The sequence below is a fragment of the Haliotis asinina genome, chromosome 14, assembly GCF_037392515.1.
Source record: "Haliotis asinina isolate JCU_RB_2024 chromosome 14, JCU_Hal_asi_v2, whole genome shotgun sequence".
Taxonomy (NCBI): Eukaryota; Metazoa; Mollusca; class Gastropoda; order Lepetellida; family Haliotidae; genus Haliotis; species Haliotis asinina.
In genome coordinates this window covers 13,790,550-13,810,522 of record NC_090293.1, presented here as the reverse complement: position 1 = coordinate 13,810,522, position 19,973 = coordinate 13,790,550, and the positions used below count along the sequence as shown (strand labels likewise).

General features: G+C 38.4%; 3 protein-coding genes across 3 annotated transcripts in view; all 3 read left to right on the top strand.

Annotated features, from left to right (window-relative positions):
* Nucleotides 1-10,692, top strand: part of LOC137261797 (protein lin-9 homolog) — a 39,215-nt gene extending 28,523 nt beyond the window's left edge. The window contains exons 9-15 of the mRNA XM_067799581.1: nt 743-844; nt 1,024-1,104; nt 1,533-1,658; nt 2,109-2,207; nt 4,262-4,348; nt 6,165-6,259; nt 7,338-10,692. Coding sequence (XP_067655682.1) covers nt 743-844; nt 1,024-1,104; nt 1,533-1,658; nt 2,109-2,207; nt 4,262-4,348; nt 6,165-6,259; nt 7,338-7,440 — 693 coding nt within the window. The 3' untranslated portion in view covers nt 7,441-10,692. The remainder of the gene's footprint in view (nt 1-742; nt 845-1,023; nt 1,105-1,532; nt 1,659-2,108; nt 2,208-4,261; nt 4,349-6,164; nt 6,260-7,337) is intronic.
* Nucleotides 1-19,973, top strand: part of LOC137261098 (mediator of RNA polymerase II transcription subunit 18-like) — a 189,801-nt gene that overhangs the window by 125,570 nt on the left and 44,258 nt on the right. The gene's annotated exons all lie outside the window — the stretch shown is intronic.
* LOC137261567 (beta-1,4-galactosyltransferase 7-like) lies at nt 14,117-16,613 on the top strand. The gene has a single exon (XM_067799339.1). The coding sequence runs from the start codon at nt 14,510-14,512 to the stop codon at nt 15,464-15,466; it is 957 nt and encodes a 318-aa protein (XP_067655440.1). The 5' UTR covers nt 14,117-14,509; the 3' UTR covers nt 15,467-16,613.

The window sequence follows — 19,973 nt, the reverse complement described above, 5'->3', positions numbered from 1 at the left end:
CTGGGGTGACAGGGTTGGTAGGGTTGGCGCTTAAGTTAGTATCACGCAGACTTAATCGTAAGGCATTGAAACACGACGAGATCAGGGTTCTGGCCGAAGCAAAGCTGAACACAGTGAGTGAGCGAATTTCCACGGCACTCTCTGACAGTAAGATCTCAGAAGAGGAGTTTCGTTCAATCCTCTCTGAACTCAAAAAATATAACGGAATGAAACAAGATATTCGGTCCAAGTCTCGTAAGTCTGCTATCAGCGAGGACGAGAAAAAAAAGTACATAGAACAGGGGATACAAAAAGCCCAGCAAGCCTTTATTATGAACACCAAAGAGATCGTAGGCGGTTCACGTTAAACTGTTTCATCGATATAAACATAACATAGGGGAACACGAGGGCGATAGCCGTAAGCGAGCCACCGATCCTATATGGTCAGTCAAAACTTACAACATAGATAAAGTGGATATGAAAGCCGACGAACCTAACTTGTACTACTTGAGGGATGGGCCGGGTAGGAGATTTGTAAGAGAAGAATTATTGATCGTACCGTACGGCACAGTGTTACCTCCTACCAAGGCACAGTAATTACCGCCAACTTTTTTGTAGTAGGGGTAATAGTAGCAAGAGCTAAGGGCCCAACCAAAGCCTTATTTACTAAATAAGGCTTTGTAGAGACATTTCTTGAAAGTGGTCCAGAACCCCCATTACCTATACTACTCCTTCATTGGTCTGTACATTTTTCATGTTACAGAATGATGATCCTTTGCTGAGTGGCTCACCGTTCAAGGGGCGGTTGATGAGTTTGGATGGAGGAACATACGGCGGATTTCCTATCAAGTTTTTAGTTTTAGTGGTAAGTAAACATATTTTTACTTTTGTGAAATATCAATCCTCACTGCATAGCTCTCATTTGACTAAAAAGTTGAGGGATTTATAGAAGTTTCATGTAAAATGTGATGGTTAACATTGTCAGATGAAGGTTGTTTCAGTGTCTGCTTTATCTGATCAGATTCTCCATGTGTTGTGTTCCAGACACGGCTGTCAAAAATTCTTATGATTAAAAAAGACTGGATTAGACAGTTGCAGGATATGAACACGCAAGCGGAAAAACTGGTAAGTCTTTTTAGAATGAGCTTGTTTCATACTGAGAAGCAGAACATTTAAGCTGATGCATACCTGCATCTCTTTAACATTTTACACTTTGAGAAAATATGTTGAGAACCAAAGAATCAAAGGACGGTCACCTGAGTGTGGTATAGCTTCAGAGTTAAAAGTGGCTCATCAGTTGACAGTTATGCCTTAGATCCTGACAGGTGAAGTTGATTAAAAGATATTTGGCCATTTGATTTATTTTCTTATTTTTTTTTCAAGTTGAATTTCATGGAAGTGTCTCTGAATGACGTCTAACTAATTTCTTTGTTGTATGAAAACTATTTTTATGTTTGTTCCAATATTCACATTCATCATTGCCAAGGATTACACCACTGTCCCAGACCAGGCTATGTAGAGACTCCCAGACCCATGTTTGCTGTGTGTTTCAGAAGTCATATCAGCAGCCAATCACAGTGGAGTTTCAGAGGAAGTATGCTAACATTGTGTTGGAGCTGGAGAAACTCAACAAAGACTTGACGGAGTATCTGGTAGGGGTGCAGCAGTTCTGTCAGGAGGTACGTATCTGGAGGGGGTGTGGCAGTTCTGTCAGGAGGTATGTAGCTGGTAGGGTGTGGCAGTTCTTTCAGGAGGTATGTACCTGGTGGGGTGTGGCAGTTCCGTCAGGAGGTATGTAGCTGGTAGGGTGTGGCAGTTCTGTCAGGAGGTATGTAACTGGTAGGGTGTGGTAGTTTTGTCAAGAGGTATGTACTTTGGGGGTGCAACAGTTCTGTCAAGAGGTTTGTACCTGGAGGGGCTGCAGAAGGTTGTGGCAGTTTGTCAAGACACGTATTCGATGATGGGAATAAACATTTAAGTCATTACTTGAAATAGGACAAAATTGATGCAGTTACATGTGGCTGAATTGTTACTCACAGTGTTAGTTTTCTTCAAATAATTTTGGCAAAATGTTCTTGAATATGTTGTTTAGAGAAATTTACAGCAAACATTTTCTGCATCTGCTTCAGCTTGCCCCTGGATCTGGGATGATGCCCATTGACCAACCATCTGAGATACGAAAGAAGAGTGAAGAGGAAGCACAAGCCATGGTCAGCAGGATTTGTCAGGTCAGTGGAGAGGCTAGCCAGCCTCTACCGGTGTATCGTTGTCTGTAGCCAGACACATGTAGTGCAGGTGCCATGCCATCTCACACTTGCACCTCACCATAAGCAAGCATAGATAGGCTTTCAGGCCTGCTGTCCACTGAAGCATGTGACTGCTTGCAAGTTTACCCAGCACCCAGTTCAAAAAGTGGGTATTTGAGGTGCAGTCTGACAGGTGTACTAAGGGGTACAATGTCAACTGCATTCTTTCAACATGTTTTGGAATGGGTGATTTGTTGGTTTCTTGTTAAACGCAAACCTCAGCAATATTCCAGCTATATGGTGGCTCTCTGTAAAAAAATCAAATCTGGACTGATGGGATACAGTGACAGGTGTCAGCCAAGTCTGAACCTGACCATCGGATCACTTTAGTTGCCTTCATAACAAAGGTATTACTGAGCACCAGTTCTAACCCATATCTTCACAGGTCTGTTTTGGAATGGATTATACACCATACAGATTCAGACACTGAATACTGATGAAATACCTACCATTGTGGATGTGAAGGCTTAATTGTTGCCATGGATGTTGAGCACCATTGTATTGTCTATCGGGGATGGCAATTTTCCCCCTATTGGTGGATTTCTGTTGATTTTATATCAGATTCTCCCCCGAGCCCCTCTTTCTATGACAATAATAAGATTGCCGCTACTAATATATTTCCTGTTGCCATCCGTGGTCTATTAATACTATTGTCCTGTCTTGCATGATGAGAGCTGATGTATTTCCAGGGCGGTAATCACACATCTGTGGTATGTTTCTCACTAGTGAAGTGTTATTTCATGTTCCCCTGGCTCATTGTCATAAGAGCAATCTCAATGCAAATATATGTGGCATCAATCAGCAGTGTTTTGAAGACACAGTTTGTTAGAACATCGCTGACATTTAAATCCCTTGACAAAAAGCCTTGGAATATTTATTGTATGGAACTTATTTATTGTATGACTGCCTTTGACAGTTGTGTGTGAGTGATTGCTTCTTTCTAATTAATGCCCAGCAATATTATATGGCAAGTCTGTATATAATCAAGTCAATCCGGTTATCAGTAGTCAAATTGTTGGTTATGATTGTCCTTCAAATGTCTAGGATTAGGAAATGAATTTAAGAGACTAGGTCAAATGACCTAAAGTCTGACTGAACTAAACATGCTGCATGTGAAAGTCAAGCAGAAACTGTCCAGCACCTGTTGGTGTCTGTCTGGATTTGATCAACAGCAGGAGCATCGATCTATGCAATTGAGATACGATGACATATGTCTACTAAGTCAATAAGTCTGGCGCCCTGACCCTGTTAGTCACCTCTTATGACAAGCACAGGTTGTTGGAGACTAATTCTAACCCAGATCTTCACAGTTGTGTGTATGTGAGGGGAATATTGTGCTACTATAACCATGTTTGGAAGCTATGCTGTTAACACCATCAACTACTATAAACATATACTGGTGTCATCAGGCTCTGGAAAACCTGTTCTGTGAAGTCACAGGGTTTCTTATTATTTAAGAAGTCCATCAATTTGACAGAGACACATTACTGCCCATTTAACATTTATGTATTTCTGACTGTGCCAAACAATGATTAAATGATCCAGACCAGGTGGCTTGCATGAAGATATTTCTTCCCAACTCTTGAGGGAATCATGAATCAATGTCTTAATACATCGTGTGGTAAAAAAAAACTTGTGTTTGAGATTGCTCTTATAGTTTGACCTGCTTAAAAGGTTTTTCATGTCAGTTTTTTAATTATATTTGTCGTATTTTGTTGATCTTCTATTTTTTCTGCAAGGTTGTTTTAACCATTTCATAATTCCTTGTTACCGTTATTTACTGTTCCAAGATTGGCTATTATAATGATAGTGAAGTAACTGACATTTGAGCTTACCAAGGAAAACATGTCAGAAATCTGTGTTTAAAATCACTCACTGAGGTAACATATGATCCATTCTAGACATGCCATTGATCATGTTTGATCTCCTGAAGATAAGAAAAGCAACTCTTAGACAACAAAACATTATGTTTTCAGAGTATGTTCCACAATAAAAAGACGGCCAAGAATGAGAGGATACTGAGTTTAGTGGCCAACCTGACAGCCCTCATGTTACAAGTCAGGGTGAGTATGGAGACTAACAATCTCATCACTGCTGGAGTCACTAGCTATAGAATCGAGGAGTGAGAGAGTGAGTATAGTTATACGCCAACCTGACAGCCCTCATGTTAAAAGTCAGGGTGAGTATCTAGACTAACAATCTCATCACTGCTGGAGTCACTAGCTATAGAATCGAGGAGTGAGAGAGTGAGTATAGTTATACGCCAACCTGACAGCCCTCATGTTAAAAGTCAGGGTGAGTATCTAGACTAACAATCTCATCACTGCTGGAGTCACTAGCTATAGAATCGAGGAGTGAGAGAGTGAGTATAGTTATACGCCAACCTGACAGCCCTCATGTTAAAAGTCAGGGTGAGTATCTAGACTAACAATCTCATCACTGCTGGAGTCACTAGCTATAGAATCGAGGAGTGAGAGAGTGAGTATAGTTATACGCCAACCTGACAGCCCTCATGTTACAAGTCAGGGTGAGTATCTAGACTAACAATCTCATCACTGCTGGAGTCACTAGCTATAGAATCGAGGAGTGAGAGAGTGAGTATAGTTATACGCCAACCTGACAGCCCTCATGTTAAAAGTCAGGGTGAGTATGGAGACTAACAATCTCATCACTGCTGGAGTCACAAGCTATAGAATCGAGGAGAGAGAGAGTGAGTATAGTTATACGCCAACCTGACAGCCCTCATGTTACAAGTCAGGGTGAGTATCTAGACTAACAATCTCATCACTGCTGGAGTCACTAGCTATAGAGTCGAGGAGTGAGAGAGTGAGTATAGTTATACGCCAACCTGACAGCCCTCATGTTACAAGTCAGGGTGAGTATGGAGACTAACAATCTCATCACTGCTGGAGTCACTAGCTATAGAGTCGAGGAGTGAGATAGGGAGTATAGTTTCACTCCACTTTTAGCAGTATTCCAGCAATATCATGGCAGGGGACACCTGATATTAGTTCTGCACATTGTAACCACATGGAGAATTGAACCTAATTTCAATTAATCTATTGCAGAAAACAAATGACGGTGTCTGTGACCTAAATTAAGAATCCTCACACAGGGCTAACTGACAGGCTGCTCTTTTGACGTGTCAGCCCCCTACGTTAAGACAAAAGTTACTAGAAAAACAAATGATGAACAGTTTGGTGACGGTTTATGTTCGGGTTAAATATCTTCTCTAGATCAATTTAATTACATCTGTGATTCTCTTATACTATACAAGGCACTATGACCGTCTCATTTCTACTATCAACGGATGTTTAGATCAGTACATTCAGCTGAAGCTGACTAGTCATGCAACATTCCACGATTGCATTGTGGGAATGTAAACATTGCAAACATTACCATGTCTGTGTAAAAGCAGTTTACTGTGGGAGGCTGTACGAGGTGATGGCAACTGACATCCATCATGACGTCGGTTACATTGTGATGTAATGCAAAAAAGTTCGATTACGAGGAGGCAGGCTGGAATGGCGTAGTGACGTCAACACATTGTGTCGTAATGCAAAAAGTGCACATTATTGTCTGATGAGGTATTGTCATCGCCTTTGATCTTTCACCAAAGCATCTTAGCATGATGATTAACATATCTGTTTGTGTCAGATTATATACAAATTATGGGAGAATAGGGAGATAATAAGATTTGCTATGTAGTTCTCATATCAAGAAATTTGTTTGAATTACACCAGATAAGCAGGGTTTTACTGTACACAGATGCATTGAACTGTCTGTTTCTTGAACAAGATATAAAAACTATGAAGCTTCCCAACCAATGTTTTAGAAATGGTAATCTGGTAATTATATATCCTCATTCATTCCTTGCAGACATTCTCTGAGAATGATTTCAACTCATTTGAGTTCAAATCTCTACAAGACAGTTTACAAGATATCAAGGTTACACTGGACGGAAATAACATAAAGTAAGTATCAGTACTATTGTGAACATTTAGAGAATAACCTGTGAGTGATAGGATGCTATGTCCTGTAGTTAATTGTATTTGTATAAAATTTGTATAAAATTTCATGATTATCTTTCATCATTCATCAAGTTTAGAATGAGTGATCATGAGTGTCAGTCCATTTGAAGATCAGTGATTATCTCCAAATCTAGTGGACAGATGTGTGGATGCATGGAAAAAATTACCTTGGACACCAGTAACTATGTTATATTCCCTTGACCATGAAGGATTTCTTAGTCCCACAAGTGGGAGGCAGGTACATAATTTATATGGTTGATATTAGCTGTTATTCCAATTTGTATTTCATTATCTTACTTTTACAAGTCTGCTCAGCTTTATGTTGGCTCTATGTTTCATATGACTCTGACAGCTTGAAAAATTGATCATCGTATTTACAGCTATATGTTGACATGATGTCACACTGCTACAAACATGCACTACTAACATTGATAACAGTGCAGCAGATGATTTGAACTAGCCATTCAGATTGAAGCAATAGCTGTTAAGTTCAGTGTATCCATTCCTAGCTTTGAACCTTGCAGTAATGATTGTTTTCTCCAAGATTTCCTGGATTTGTTTGTTTGAATAACCTCATCAAATTTTTACTCCACTTAATATAAGTCATTTGAGCTTATGTCATGCTTGTGGGACGTCCATTTTTGTCTCAGAAATTAATAAGGCAGTTTCAGCGAAGCATCACATGCTATTTCCGTCATGGCATTCTTTTTGAACAGTATTTATGGACATTACTTGGCTGCTTGTGTTGAAAATGTGCGGAAATATGGCGCATGAAGGGCTAAACATTGTGCTCAGATATTAAATATTAACCTTGATTTGACATTGCACTTCAGTCATTCTTATGATGCCCAGTGATAATTTTGTCGGAATTGTTCCAGTCTGAACAAGTTTTTATTGGACATCTGTTTCAGCCTAGCAGCCCAAGTAAGACTGAGTCAATAATGTGAAATATCAGATTCTTTATCCACGTTGGCAGAAATGGTTAAAGACATTTCTTCATTCAGTGTCTTTATTGTTGCAGCTCTTTCCAGAACAACGTGGAGATCCACATCAATCACATTCAGAGCGGGCTGTCACAGATGGGCAACCTGCATCGTTTTGCTGCCACCTCCTACCCAGCCTGATCCCCCTCTCCCCTACACCTCACTCTCTCATGGTGCTCATAATGGACACTGGGTGTCCTTGCCTACATCCTCTGCTGATTCCCCTGTTGATGGTGATGAAGGACCATGTTGATGTACAGATTGGTCTTGGTTAGATACTAGGTGCTCCTTTCACATCAACTTTTACCAAGGTTAACCTAACTCCTATTCTTTAACATTGCACTGAGGTTACCTTTGTGACTTACGATCACCTTAGTGTATTTAACTTTGCAATAAGGTTACCTTATTGACTTACGATCACCTTAGTGCTTTGTGAAAGGAGGCTGCAGCGTTTGCTCCACACAGAAGTGGGTGTCCAGTACGCACAAAGGCATGGAATGGACATAGAAGAAAATAATATGTGCCAAGTATGCACAATAATATAATAGTCACTGTACTGAATTCTTAACAAATGTGTAATATCTGTAATTAAATTATTAGGTCTTACAGTTATGTGCTGTACCCCATTTCCTTAGTCATCAGGACCATCATACAGTGAGGACACTTAAGTTAGTATATATTCTTGTGAAACCCTTGTCTTGAAGGTCAAGGTCAAACAGTACTGCTGGGAAGTGGAATGGATACCATTGGATGCAGATTGTAGATCATTGTGGCCTTGTTGTGGGTTAATGAACAGCCTTTCATATCCGTAATACTAAGAAGGCAAACCCCGATTCCTTGAATCAAACAATATAACATGGTAAAAAATATTCCCTTATTGGGATTAAAATGTTCCCAAATCTTGATAACATGTAGCATGATGGTATGGTTAGTACATCACTGATAAATGATGGACAATAAAGAGCCTTTAATGCATAGTTTTACATCATTGAATGTAACTTTACAAAACCTATGAATTAAGGGAAATGACACTTAATAATTTTCCTTTTCCTTGAACTGTGCTCTTTGTTTGTAATTTTTGTTGAATCCCTGTCGACAAAGTGGTCTGTTAAAAATGAGAAGTAGTGATGCCAATATATGGTTGCCAGAGAGCATGGATCTGTTAGCCACACATGACTTTAGACAGTTGTGCCATCATTCATCAGAAGGCCGAGCCAAACAAAATCACAAACCATACTGTGCCAAAATCTTGTGTGTCTACTGTCCCAAATGTAACTCAGATTATCAGTTCAGGTGGATGCTAATATCATTATTTTCCCACTGGAATGAGATTTTACTTTTCTCCAAGACTGTTGTATAAACCTTGGTGTAATTCTGTAACACCGGAGGTTTTAATCACAGTATTCAGTGAGTAACTGTTGTTTGATATTGTGAGTGTTTAAATCAATTTCAGTTGCAATTTTTCCAAAAGGAGCTGCAAATACACTCCCAGATTTAAAGCAGGAGAATATGTCAGAAGATGTTTTATGCCACTGGTAAATGGTGTTAAAGGGTACATTCTTACTGGCAGAAGATTCGAATCCCTTTCTGGGGTGTTTCTATTCAAAAGACGTCAATAATCACTTCCAATGAGTATAAACAATACAATAGAATGTGTTAAGTTTTATTTCCACCAGTAAACATATTGTTTCTTTGTATGCTCGGTTGTTTCTAACTCAGTGGGTAGTATTGAGTGTAAGAAGGTGATTAACATCAACTGAGAGCTTCAACAAAGTACAACAAGCTAACATAAGTTGACTACAAGTGTAGCCAACATTTAGATAATGGCTATGTTTCCTGAAAAGCTATCATCATTCATATAATAGCTCAAGTTGCCCTGCGGTACCTAAAGTGATTCAGATCTTAGCCGCTGGTATTCCTAACTTAGCTAACATCCAGGTCAAAGCTACTGGCTAGCGACCAGTATTCGTTGTGCTTGTGAAGACGGTTTGATTTGTAATTTCATAGTATTTCACACATTAACACATCATTAAAGTGATAGGCCTCATGAGTTTAAATCAAACTGTCTTTACTGGTGCTACAGCCAGGTGTTGTGATAACTGGTACGGGGCAATAACTTCTTGCTTGCTAGTACAGTTGTTCTGATGTAACAAACAGCTCTCCGATACTAACAGCAAATGTTACTAAAGTATTTTATCATATTAATGTTGCTAATGACATTCAAGACTGAACTACAGTTGTGTTTACTCAGTTACATAAATTAGATACAAACAAAATATCTGTTCCTCATGTTTAGCTTACATTATTATCCTACCATCTTGATATCCTGCTTTGGGAGAAGGACTTGATGTGTGAGATGTATCCATTTGTTTGTTTCCTGGGGGGATGTGTGTGAGGATGAGGGTATGAATGACAAATACAGAGGCTGAAGAAACATGTAACCATTACCTCTATCAAGAGATGTGTTGAGAAAACATTAATCTGTATTTTGGTAACTCACCAAGTTCCTCTATCTTTACAACTTCTTTTAATGCCTCTCAAAGAGGTTAAGTGTAATGTTGCTATTATTCTTATATCTCATAGTCAAGGTGATGATATAACTGTTATTAGAAGTACCAATATACATCATTTCATCAGCAGGATACTGTTTCATGAAGCTATCATAGAGCTATGACTGTCGTACCTCCTATACTTTAACATAGACTTAAGACAGTAGTAGCACTATGATAGCTTTGTAAAATGGGGACTTCATCTTCTATGATAGACCTAAAATGCTTCCATTGGTTTGTGTTTCCCATTTCGGCAATACAGTTAACAGGTGCATCTCATGTTGTCCAAGACAATATGTATGGTGATATGGAGTCATTTGTTGATATCTGTTACTGTGGGATAGCGTGGTATCATGGGAAAATTGGAAATTGTTTTCACTCATTTTATTTTTTCTCTTTTATCATGGTACGCCTGTGTTCTCATTTGCATTGATAAGCCTTTTTCCTCCTCTTCATTTTGATAAATCCATTTTCCGATCAATCTTGACAGGTCCATTTTATCATTTATCATGGCAAACGTTTTCTTGTCTATTTTGATAAACGTGTTCCTGTTAGTCATAATACTTTGTTTTCTATAGGTTCTCTTTATTACTTTCTTTGTCAGCAAATTGACAGCTCTAATATTTTCTTAAGGTCACATTATATGTGAAAATTAGTGATGTTTTTTCCTTACAGGTCTGTACCAATATTATATTTGGTGAAAAACCTCTTTTGAATTCTGTTATGTTAATGAATACCCTGATATGTATAAATTTATCTGAATATGTGTGTAAACTGTACATAGGGCATAGAGTGTCACAATATCATCATTTGTGACTATAAATAAAGTTGTACATAGTCATCACGTGTCTGCTGTTTTGTCTGCCATGGAATCAGTGACAGTGTGCCAGTTCCTGACAAGCACGAAGATCCAGGTTAGAACTGGTGTTCAGCAAGTCGTGTATATTATAAGAGGCGACTAACTGGAGCAGGTGGCCAAACCTGCGTAGAATCGACTGTTGATCATTCGATTATTACAGACCACTGCCATCTGCTAGAATATTGTTGAGTGCTGTGAAAAACTAAACTCACTCACTCAGTCCTGACCTAGTTCTTAATGTATTGGATGGATGGAACATGATGGTTCAATTCTGGACCACGTTACACCAAATTATGGTACTTGTTGTGTCTCTGCCTGATGTTAGACATTAAGGGATGAAACAAAGGACTGGTAATGTGGTCAGCTCAGAGTTGCCAGGAAAGAAAACCTTCCAGTGTGTCAATGAAAGGCTCACAGAATACTGTGGTTGAGCAGGTAATCATGGAACAGAGGAGCATAAAATCAGAGTGTGCTTGCATTAAAAAATATATCATTTAACCTTACCTCATGCCACCTCAGGGGAATATGTTTTATGATCATCGGAATCTGGTGTCTTGATAAGGGAGTCCGGATCGGTTGATCACTGAGTGAGTTATGGTTTATACCACTTTCAGCTATAGTCCAGTAATGTCAGGGCAGGAGACACCAGAATTAGGCTTCACACAATGTGCCCAGTTTTGGAATCGAACCTGGGTCTTCACTTTCCCCGCTAGACAACACCCCTGCCTAGTCAGGATCAGTAATTTGATGGGTCAAACTTCATGGTTCTGACAGTCAGGATTGTCAATGCATCCCACTGATTTAAAAATGTCATGAATAAAAATTGTGTTTATTGCACTGAGCAACATTTCTAAACTAAGTTGCATGCTTCATTATTGACTCAATGATCAAGCAATCACCTACTGGTTTGTCTGATCTCAGATCTATATAACAAGCATAAAACATTCACTGTAGCAAGGGGGATTCCCGAGGAAGAGATTCCAGTCATGAGAAAGGAGACGTTGGAGTAGACAAGTGTCATGTGCTGCAGTCTTATTTGGACTGATCTGAAGACAATAACTGATATTACAAGATCTACCCGTGAAGAGCCGGTTCGGGATTTATCTTCAGCAACTTATGCTTGTCTTAAACGGAGACTAACGGGATCGGGTGTCCGGCTCACTGACCGGCTTGGAACTTCTCATTGTATATCAACTGGGTAGACCGATGCTGTTGATCACGGGATTGTCTTGCCCAGCCCAGGCTTGGTTATTTACAGACTGCAACCATATAGTGGAATGTTGCTGAGTGTGGCAATATAACCAGGGAGACTATATAGAGAGTTGTAGATTATCTCAGATATAACTATATGGAATCTGGTTCTTGACGGCCTTGCAGCATTACCAGTCACACAATGAGGTCACGCGCTATCAGCAGATTGAACTGCGTGGAATGTTGCATGTTGTACAAAATCCTGCTTTAAAGAAATAGTCCAGTGTAAGATCAGTGTGCATCTCACGCACAGGGGGATACTGCCATTCCTACAATACGTTTTGAAAAACTTGGATTCCCTACATTTTACATCAAATATGAGAGTGTATTAAGGCCACGGTCTAAAATATTTTTTTTTAAAATATCATCATATAAATTGCTCACATCTACGTATTAATCCATAGATAATAATCTCGTCTTCGTAGAAGATGCATTCATCTCCTTATGTGATATCCTAATCGTGTTGTTACTGAGACCATTATGACACCTTACAGTTCAAACAAACGGTGGACAGATTTTTTTTCATGATGGTATATAATTGTTTTGGCAAATGATATTCTTTTTCATTTGGCCTTTTCTGTATATGAAACCATGTATATGTATCAGCGGTAAAATGAAAATATACACTCCTTCACCAAAATTTCGACACATTTAATGCAGAGTTCTTCTGTTGAATTTTCTGATCGTACCTCAGTATAGTGAGTTGATATTTATCGACACATAACCTCATTAAAAACCTCGTTATTGCCCTTAAGTATCACATCTGGCATCTTAGAAGCATCCGAGAGCTTTATTGTTAGAGCAGTTCAGAGCAAATGGATACTTTATTACACTATACATGGGGGAAGGGCGAACTGTATATCTTGAGTAATAGACATACAAAGCATGTTTTACGGAAATCTCCAAATGAGATGTGGAGATTTGCAAACACTCCAAATTTGACCAATGTGCTATGCTTTCAATCAAATGCAATTCAGTCATTCAACCAAAATGGTGTCAATTGATGTCTGTCCATGTCGCCAACATACACACGGTAACAGACACTTAAAATAAACAAGAAACTGCTTTGGGGGTCTTTAACTTTTGTTTAGGCAAGGCTGACTATAAAACAACTGTTTCATTACTGTTTGTCATCAGTGCCAGAGTACTTCACTGTATGTTCCAACATCTCCTTGAAAGTGCCCATTAAGCGAACAAAAATGCATTTACCTTGAGTATAAATGAGATCACAACATTTAAGTTGATGTATGGTTATTAAATTTTAGGACGTTCCCACACTTTTTGTTTGTAGTATACACAGCAAAGCGGACATTACTTCACAGAGTTCTTCACGTGCTCCATATGGACACATGGTGGATTTTTACGTTTGTCTGTTGTTGATAAAACAGACAATTTTAATATAGCCCTACGTACGTTCAAATTCTAGTGTTGCCTCCATAAAGTGTTGCAAGGTACAGCATGTATTGCTTTATAGCCTTTAGAATTATAGTGAAATTGCCATTTGTGAACTTTTACAGTGATCTTAATGGTATTATTTCGTGTTTATGCTTATAATGAGAATTTGGCATTACTGATCATGTCGTTTGTTTGGGAGTGAACTAAACTTTAGTATTATGTGAAATCTTGACACAGTTATTGTTTTGACTGATTATGGTGTATGTTTTATATAAACACATTTGGAATGGAACATTTATTTTCCGTGTAAGTTTTTCATCAGACACGAATGTTTTCACTTTACAGTATCTGATTACAAAGGCTCGAGGCAAACAAAGTTTATTGTGCTTCAACAGAATACATACCCCTCTTTAATTGGACAAATGTTTAACTGACCTATCATGATAGGAAGAGATTAAATTTGAAGTATGTCATAATTCTTATCTCCGTACGAGAAGATGTCGAAGGTACATTTAGAGGTGCCATATCTCGAAAACCAAAAGTATCTTTGAGTGGAATTTTTGTTTTAAATAGGTTGGATGTTTATTTTCTAGAAATAAATGTCATTTTAGTAATATTAGATATTTTATTTTTGGTGTCTCTGTAACCCCAAATGGGTCATTTATGCTGAAATGACGGAATTTCGTGTTTCGGATTGACTCCATTTTTCGTATTTGTTCAACCGATTCCGCAATTTATATATACTCAAGCTCCACAACAGCACGTTTGTTAAGGTTTGGCTGTTGGGAGTTGCGAACGACCTGTCATGGGTCAGTCAATTTTTTGGGGAGAGGCACAGTCAGTGGTCGTTGCGAAAACATGAAAAAAGGCGTTCCCACGGAAAATTTGTGTGGCTACTTGTGTCATATAGCTGACGGAGATTGTCGGGACAGAATCGCTTTTCCCTGCTTGCTATCAACCTTCCTGATACGTTACCCTCGGTGGCATTCAATTGAGTCGGCCAGCCCATGTGTGAGCCATATGTCAGAAGTCCGAAATGATGACGTTTGACGGTTTGGAGTGAGTTGAACAGTAGCCGCTTGTCTCACAGAAGAACACACGCCTGACGCTTACGGGATTCCGTATAATTTGTTGACTTTTGTTTTAAAGTTGATGGATGGCCAACAGGAGGCTGTTTTCATCCTCGCACATTCTTCTACTGTGCTTGGCTCTAACGCTGGTGTTTTGTTTCTACCTTGCCCGATATCCGTTACCAGATTCAACACAGTGCCAATGTCCACCCAAAGAGAGCGACTCCGTGCAGACGGATGTTCGAACTGTCCAGACACCAGCTACAGTTGACCGGTTTAAATCCAATCACACCCTGGCGGTTGTTGTGCCTCTGAGAGACAGGTTTGAAGAATTGATGGAATTTGTACCTCACATGCATACTTTCCTTAACAATCAAAACGTTCGTCACAAAATTTATGTTGTGAACCAGGTTGATAATTTTCGGTTTAACCGAGCATCCCTTATCAATGTTGGTTTTCGCGAAAGCAGTGAAGTCTGTGATTACATTGCCATGCATGATGTGGATCTGTTGCCGCTAAACCCAGCTCTCAGCTACTCCTATCCAGAAAATGGACCTTTTCACATTGCTGCACCTAATCTCCATCCTCTATATCACTATAAAACATTCGTAGGTGGAATACTTCTCTTGAAATCATCTGATTTCAAATTGTTGAATGGCTTATCAAACCGATACTGGGGTTGGGGCCGTGAGGATGATGAATTCTATGTCAGAATGAGGAAAGCTGGGATTATTGTTCAGAGACCTCAAAATATTACAACAGGAAACAAAACCTTCAGACATGTCCATGACAGGAAGAGAAGGCCCAGGGACAACAAGCGTTACTTTGACCAACGGAACAAGACAAGAAGGCTGGACAGGGAGACTGGGATGTCAACAGTTCAGTATAACATCGCCAGTAGAAGAGAACTGACTATAGACAATGCTCCAGTGACCATACTAAATGTGAAATTAATATGTGATGTCCAGTCAACTCCATGGTGCTTACAGCCTGAAGATCATGAATGGTATTTACAAAACTATTCACAGAACAATGTTCAATAAGTTATGTTTGTAAGTTAAGCCATTATGCTTTGTTGATGTTTTAATAGCTATACTTGTGGAAATGTCTCCAAGGGCAACAATATTAATCATGTTTATCAACCTCATGCCTCATTTATCCAGGCTGTGCAGATTATGAATATATCAAGTATTAATAATGTTATTTATGCCAATTTTCAGACCTGTATATATCACATCTTTAAGGTTCTCCCAGGAAAGCTTACATACTCAAATTAACCTTGTAAAACATGTTAAAATAGTCATTCTATAATATGCCTCTCTTTATCATTGTAGCTTATTCAAAGATGCATACAGACTCCTTGAAGATAACGATAGGGTCATTTTTTTAAATATGTATTATTTTTGTTGAAGTTTTAGAAACTGACTGGGTAGGGAGGGTTGGATTTATTTTTCTATTGTATTTCCTTAGTAGGTTACAGACCATTTATGCTGTACTTGATTTTAATGTACCACTTGACCCTTTTGGTCGCACGCTTTTCTGCTTGAATTATACTCCCCAGGGAGTAGAGACTAAAATCAAATGTATGTTGATGCACCTATCATGGTTGAAGTTCATTTGAGAAGTTCTTAATTGGAAAGTCTACAGATTCTAATAACCCTTATTCATGATAATAAATAAGGAGACTGGTCCTTCAACCATGTCTTATGTTTGAGTGCGATAGTGATAGGAACACTATGAATAGCCGGTTAGAAATTTTATGATCTTGTGCCAAAACATGATTTGAATTTTAAAGGTAGTTTTTAATAGTGCTAACAAATATGTTATTTGTATTAGGGGCAGGTGCAATTTTAGGCATAGATTGGTAAAATGCAACAAGGAATATATTTTAATAGGTGTAACTATACTGGTGTACTCTACATTTTATGTTGTGTACAGTTACTAGTATTCCATGGTAACATTTTCAGTATCATGTAGTATCTTTCATTGCTTGTAAACAAAACCTACATCAGGAGTATGGAAACTCAAAAACATTTTAACAGTGTGAAGATGTGTCACAAATTTCATTTTACCAAAACCTTTTGTTTATCAAATTATCATGTTTAAGAGCTTTAATGAATCTTCCAATTTTGACATGTTTTATTGATGAAGATATATTTTATGAGAATGATAATAAAACATGTTTTATAAAATTCCCTAGTTTGTCATGCTTGTATGTATTATTGATAGCTAGGATGTGTCCTGAGGGTCACACGTTTGTTTGTTTATACAGATTGGGCTATTTATAGCATTACACAACTCTCAGCATGTTAATGTAAACCATATACTGAACAGCAAAATAAATGCAAGTCATTTATTCTATAGAAAATACAGTCGGTTATATAATTGTTCACACTGAACAGCTTTCACATTCAAATTGATCTCAGTCCATCAAATGGATATACCCCTGAACTCGAAAAGTGACGCTTTCGTAGTAGCCACCTTGAGCTTGCATTCAGGCTGTGTAATGTCGCGTCATTGAGTTCGCGAGAGTCTGAAAGAATGCTTTAGGCAAATGGTTCTACTCTTGACACCAATCAAATGTTTTATTTGGATGTCATTGGCATGACATCATCTTATCTGAGTTCATTATGTCTCTTTACTGTGAACGCTAACTCTTATGGTTTGTTTTGCTGTTTAGTATACATGTGTTTTATGGTTGTATAATATTTGTGTAACTTCTCTGAAGAAGACACATGTGCCCCAGCATCTGATGAGTTGAGTTTGCTCTGCAGAGTTGCATCCCTTTGGCACACCAGGAACCTTTGATTGTTGGTTTGAATCTGAATGCCCTTGTGCTTGTCAGCACAATGTTCTTTGTTTTTACCAAAGTGGAAATGTCTCACCTGCATCACATCAGACTTTCCTCCCTCTTAAACCTGACATGCTGTGATGTAACTGGGTCAGTATTCTTAAAGAAACCAGGATTTTTTCTTCAGGCAAACCTGAACTGAAGTTTTGAAATCAGACTTAGCTTACAAACTTTCTGGTGACAAAGCTCCTCCATGTGATGAGTGTCTTTAGTGTGGCATCTAGTGAGTGTTTAACTTTTATGAATGGCTGTGCGGCAGCATCTGGCATTTTGAGGCTGGCGACGAATCTAATGCCATAAATATACTGTCCTAGTAATTTTACGTTATTGTTGTCAACAAGTCTTTCCCTCCTTTGGCGAAACAAGTGACAACCCAGTGTTATGGCTGCCATGTTGTTTACTGACTAAAATCAAACACCTCCTAGTTCAGCCTGCCCCTCCCTATTCTTAAGATTTAGTCATAAACTGCCAAAACCTAAGCCTTAGTTACTTGATATACAAGACTTAAAGTCTTAAAATTTAAGTCTGAAAAAGTAAAAAACTTGAATTTTGTTACATGTTAATTTTTTTTACATAGACACTGCCTCTGAAATACTGTTCCTACTCACTCCTCTTTTTTGTAAGGATAAGAACAACCTTCATATAAATTCAAGTAATTGTTTACATTTTGAGTATGTCTTTAATTATTTATAGTTTTCCTGTTTTCGTCCCAACACATTAAGTTGCTTTAAGATAACTTTAAAAGTTGCGATTTAAAATGTTCATTTATGTTGGAGTGTTATAATGGATTAATGTGTTTATGGGAGTGTTATAATAGATTTTCAACAGGGCTTATAGCGTTTGACATAATGTGTTTCTGTTAAATGCCACAGTGAAAGCAGAGAATAAATTTATTTAATGTAAGTTGACAGAACAAAAATAAAACTGCTTTTGAGCTGTTTCTTCTTTTTTATATATTTTGTTTTCATGGTGATTTGATTCATTAAACAGTTAAGCAAACAATTAGTCTACTTGATGTTATGAGAAATCTCTGATACGTGCTTACAAGCATATGACTTGTATGAGACAATGATATTGTGACAGTGTAAACTATATATTTGATCAGATCTTCTGGTTAAGTACACATCTGACTTAAGGATCAGTTTGGGGCAAGAGGGAAAGATTATCAATTTCATTATGAACACAGAGTAGTGTATGATTACTTGTGTACTCAAATTTACTCAGGTGATCTGAGAATCTGAAGAAGAAATAATCATTGTAAGACATTTGAGGTCATAGTATATCACAATGCCAGGAAAGCTGAACTAACTGCATGTTTAGTCATGGATGTATGAATGTGTAACTGAATACTAGTACCACTATCTTGCATAGCTGTCAAGTTCATAACATGCTTGGAGAATCTGTGATAAGAGTTGTCAACCAGTCAGCTTTCAGATGTTGTCTAAAGATCCTGAACATAATACCCGTCTTAATGTCATCGCAACGCAGTGGAACCTCTTCATTTCAGTTTTGCAAATTCCAGAGGAAGAGAGAGCTGAAGACTCTCGTTCATAGCTTTCATTTAAGTGAATTTAAACCATTAGTTACCATATATTTTTCAGCTCACAAACGCTTAAACGATGGAAACTAAAACATTTGAGCATTATATCATTTTGTATCGATGGGGGTTTTGTCGCATGAAATCTTACGATGCGTCGATATCTTTTAAATCTTACGGTTACAGACACGCCTTTACACATGCACTTCAGCTCCCCGTACATAAAATTTTCTGAGATTATGTCATGCCATGCCCGTTATGTAGCTCATGAATCTCTGAAAACTGACCACTGAATCCAAACTTCACATACTTGTTACCCCCGGAAATAAATTCAATTGATTTTAAATCTGAATTTCAATATGGCTGCCACGAAAGCCATATTGAAAAACCTATGTGTGGCCATTTTGTATCCACTTGTGCAATGGATAGACATGGTTTATTTTTAGCTAGTTCTGGGCTACATGTTTGTTACAATATTTTCATTTGGCCATAATAGAGTCATCTGACGATGGCACTCAAATTTAGTAGGGAGTTTTGTATATACTGTATTGATAAAAACAAAAAGCAGTGGAACTTTATATGTATTAGTTGTGGGATTCAATACGTTTCGGGAAGTTTTGGTTGCACCGTGTGTGTTGTTCAGTCTGAGGTTAGCAAATACATAAATGACCAAAAGCTGACATTCGTTTTGTTTTAAAATATTTTACAGTTCATTTGGTCGGGAAATGATTCTCCACTAGACACTAGGTTGGTCAGAAAATACTTTGAAACCAGCGAGTTGAAGGTTCTCTCACGTTATGAGTGTGAGTGAGTTTAGTTTTACACCGCACTCAGCAATATTCCAGCTATATGGCGGCGATCTGTAAATATTCGAGTCTGGACCAGACAATCCGGTGATCATCGATCTGCGCAATTGGGAATCGATGACATGTGTCAACCAAGTCAGCAAAACTGACCACCCTTTAGTCGCCTCTTACGACAAGCATACTCGCCTTTTATGGCAAGCATGGGTTGCTGAAGGCCTATTCTACCCCGGGACCTTCACGGGTCCTCACGTTATGAACAACCCAGACTCGAAAACGTGAACCCGGCGAAGACAGGCCACCATTGCGGCTTACTTGATGACAACCATTCGCCTCTTAAAGTCCTGAAGCACAGTTGA

Coding starts and splice junctions, on each gene's coding strand:
- LOC137261567 (XM_067799339.1), top strand. CDS start 14,510: ATGGCCAACAGGAGGCTGTTTTCATCCTCGCACATTCTTCTACTGTGC.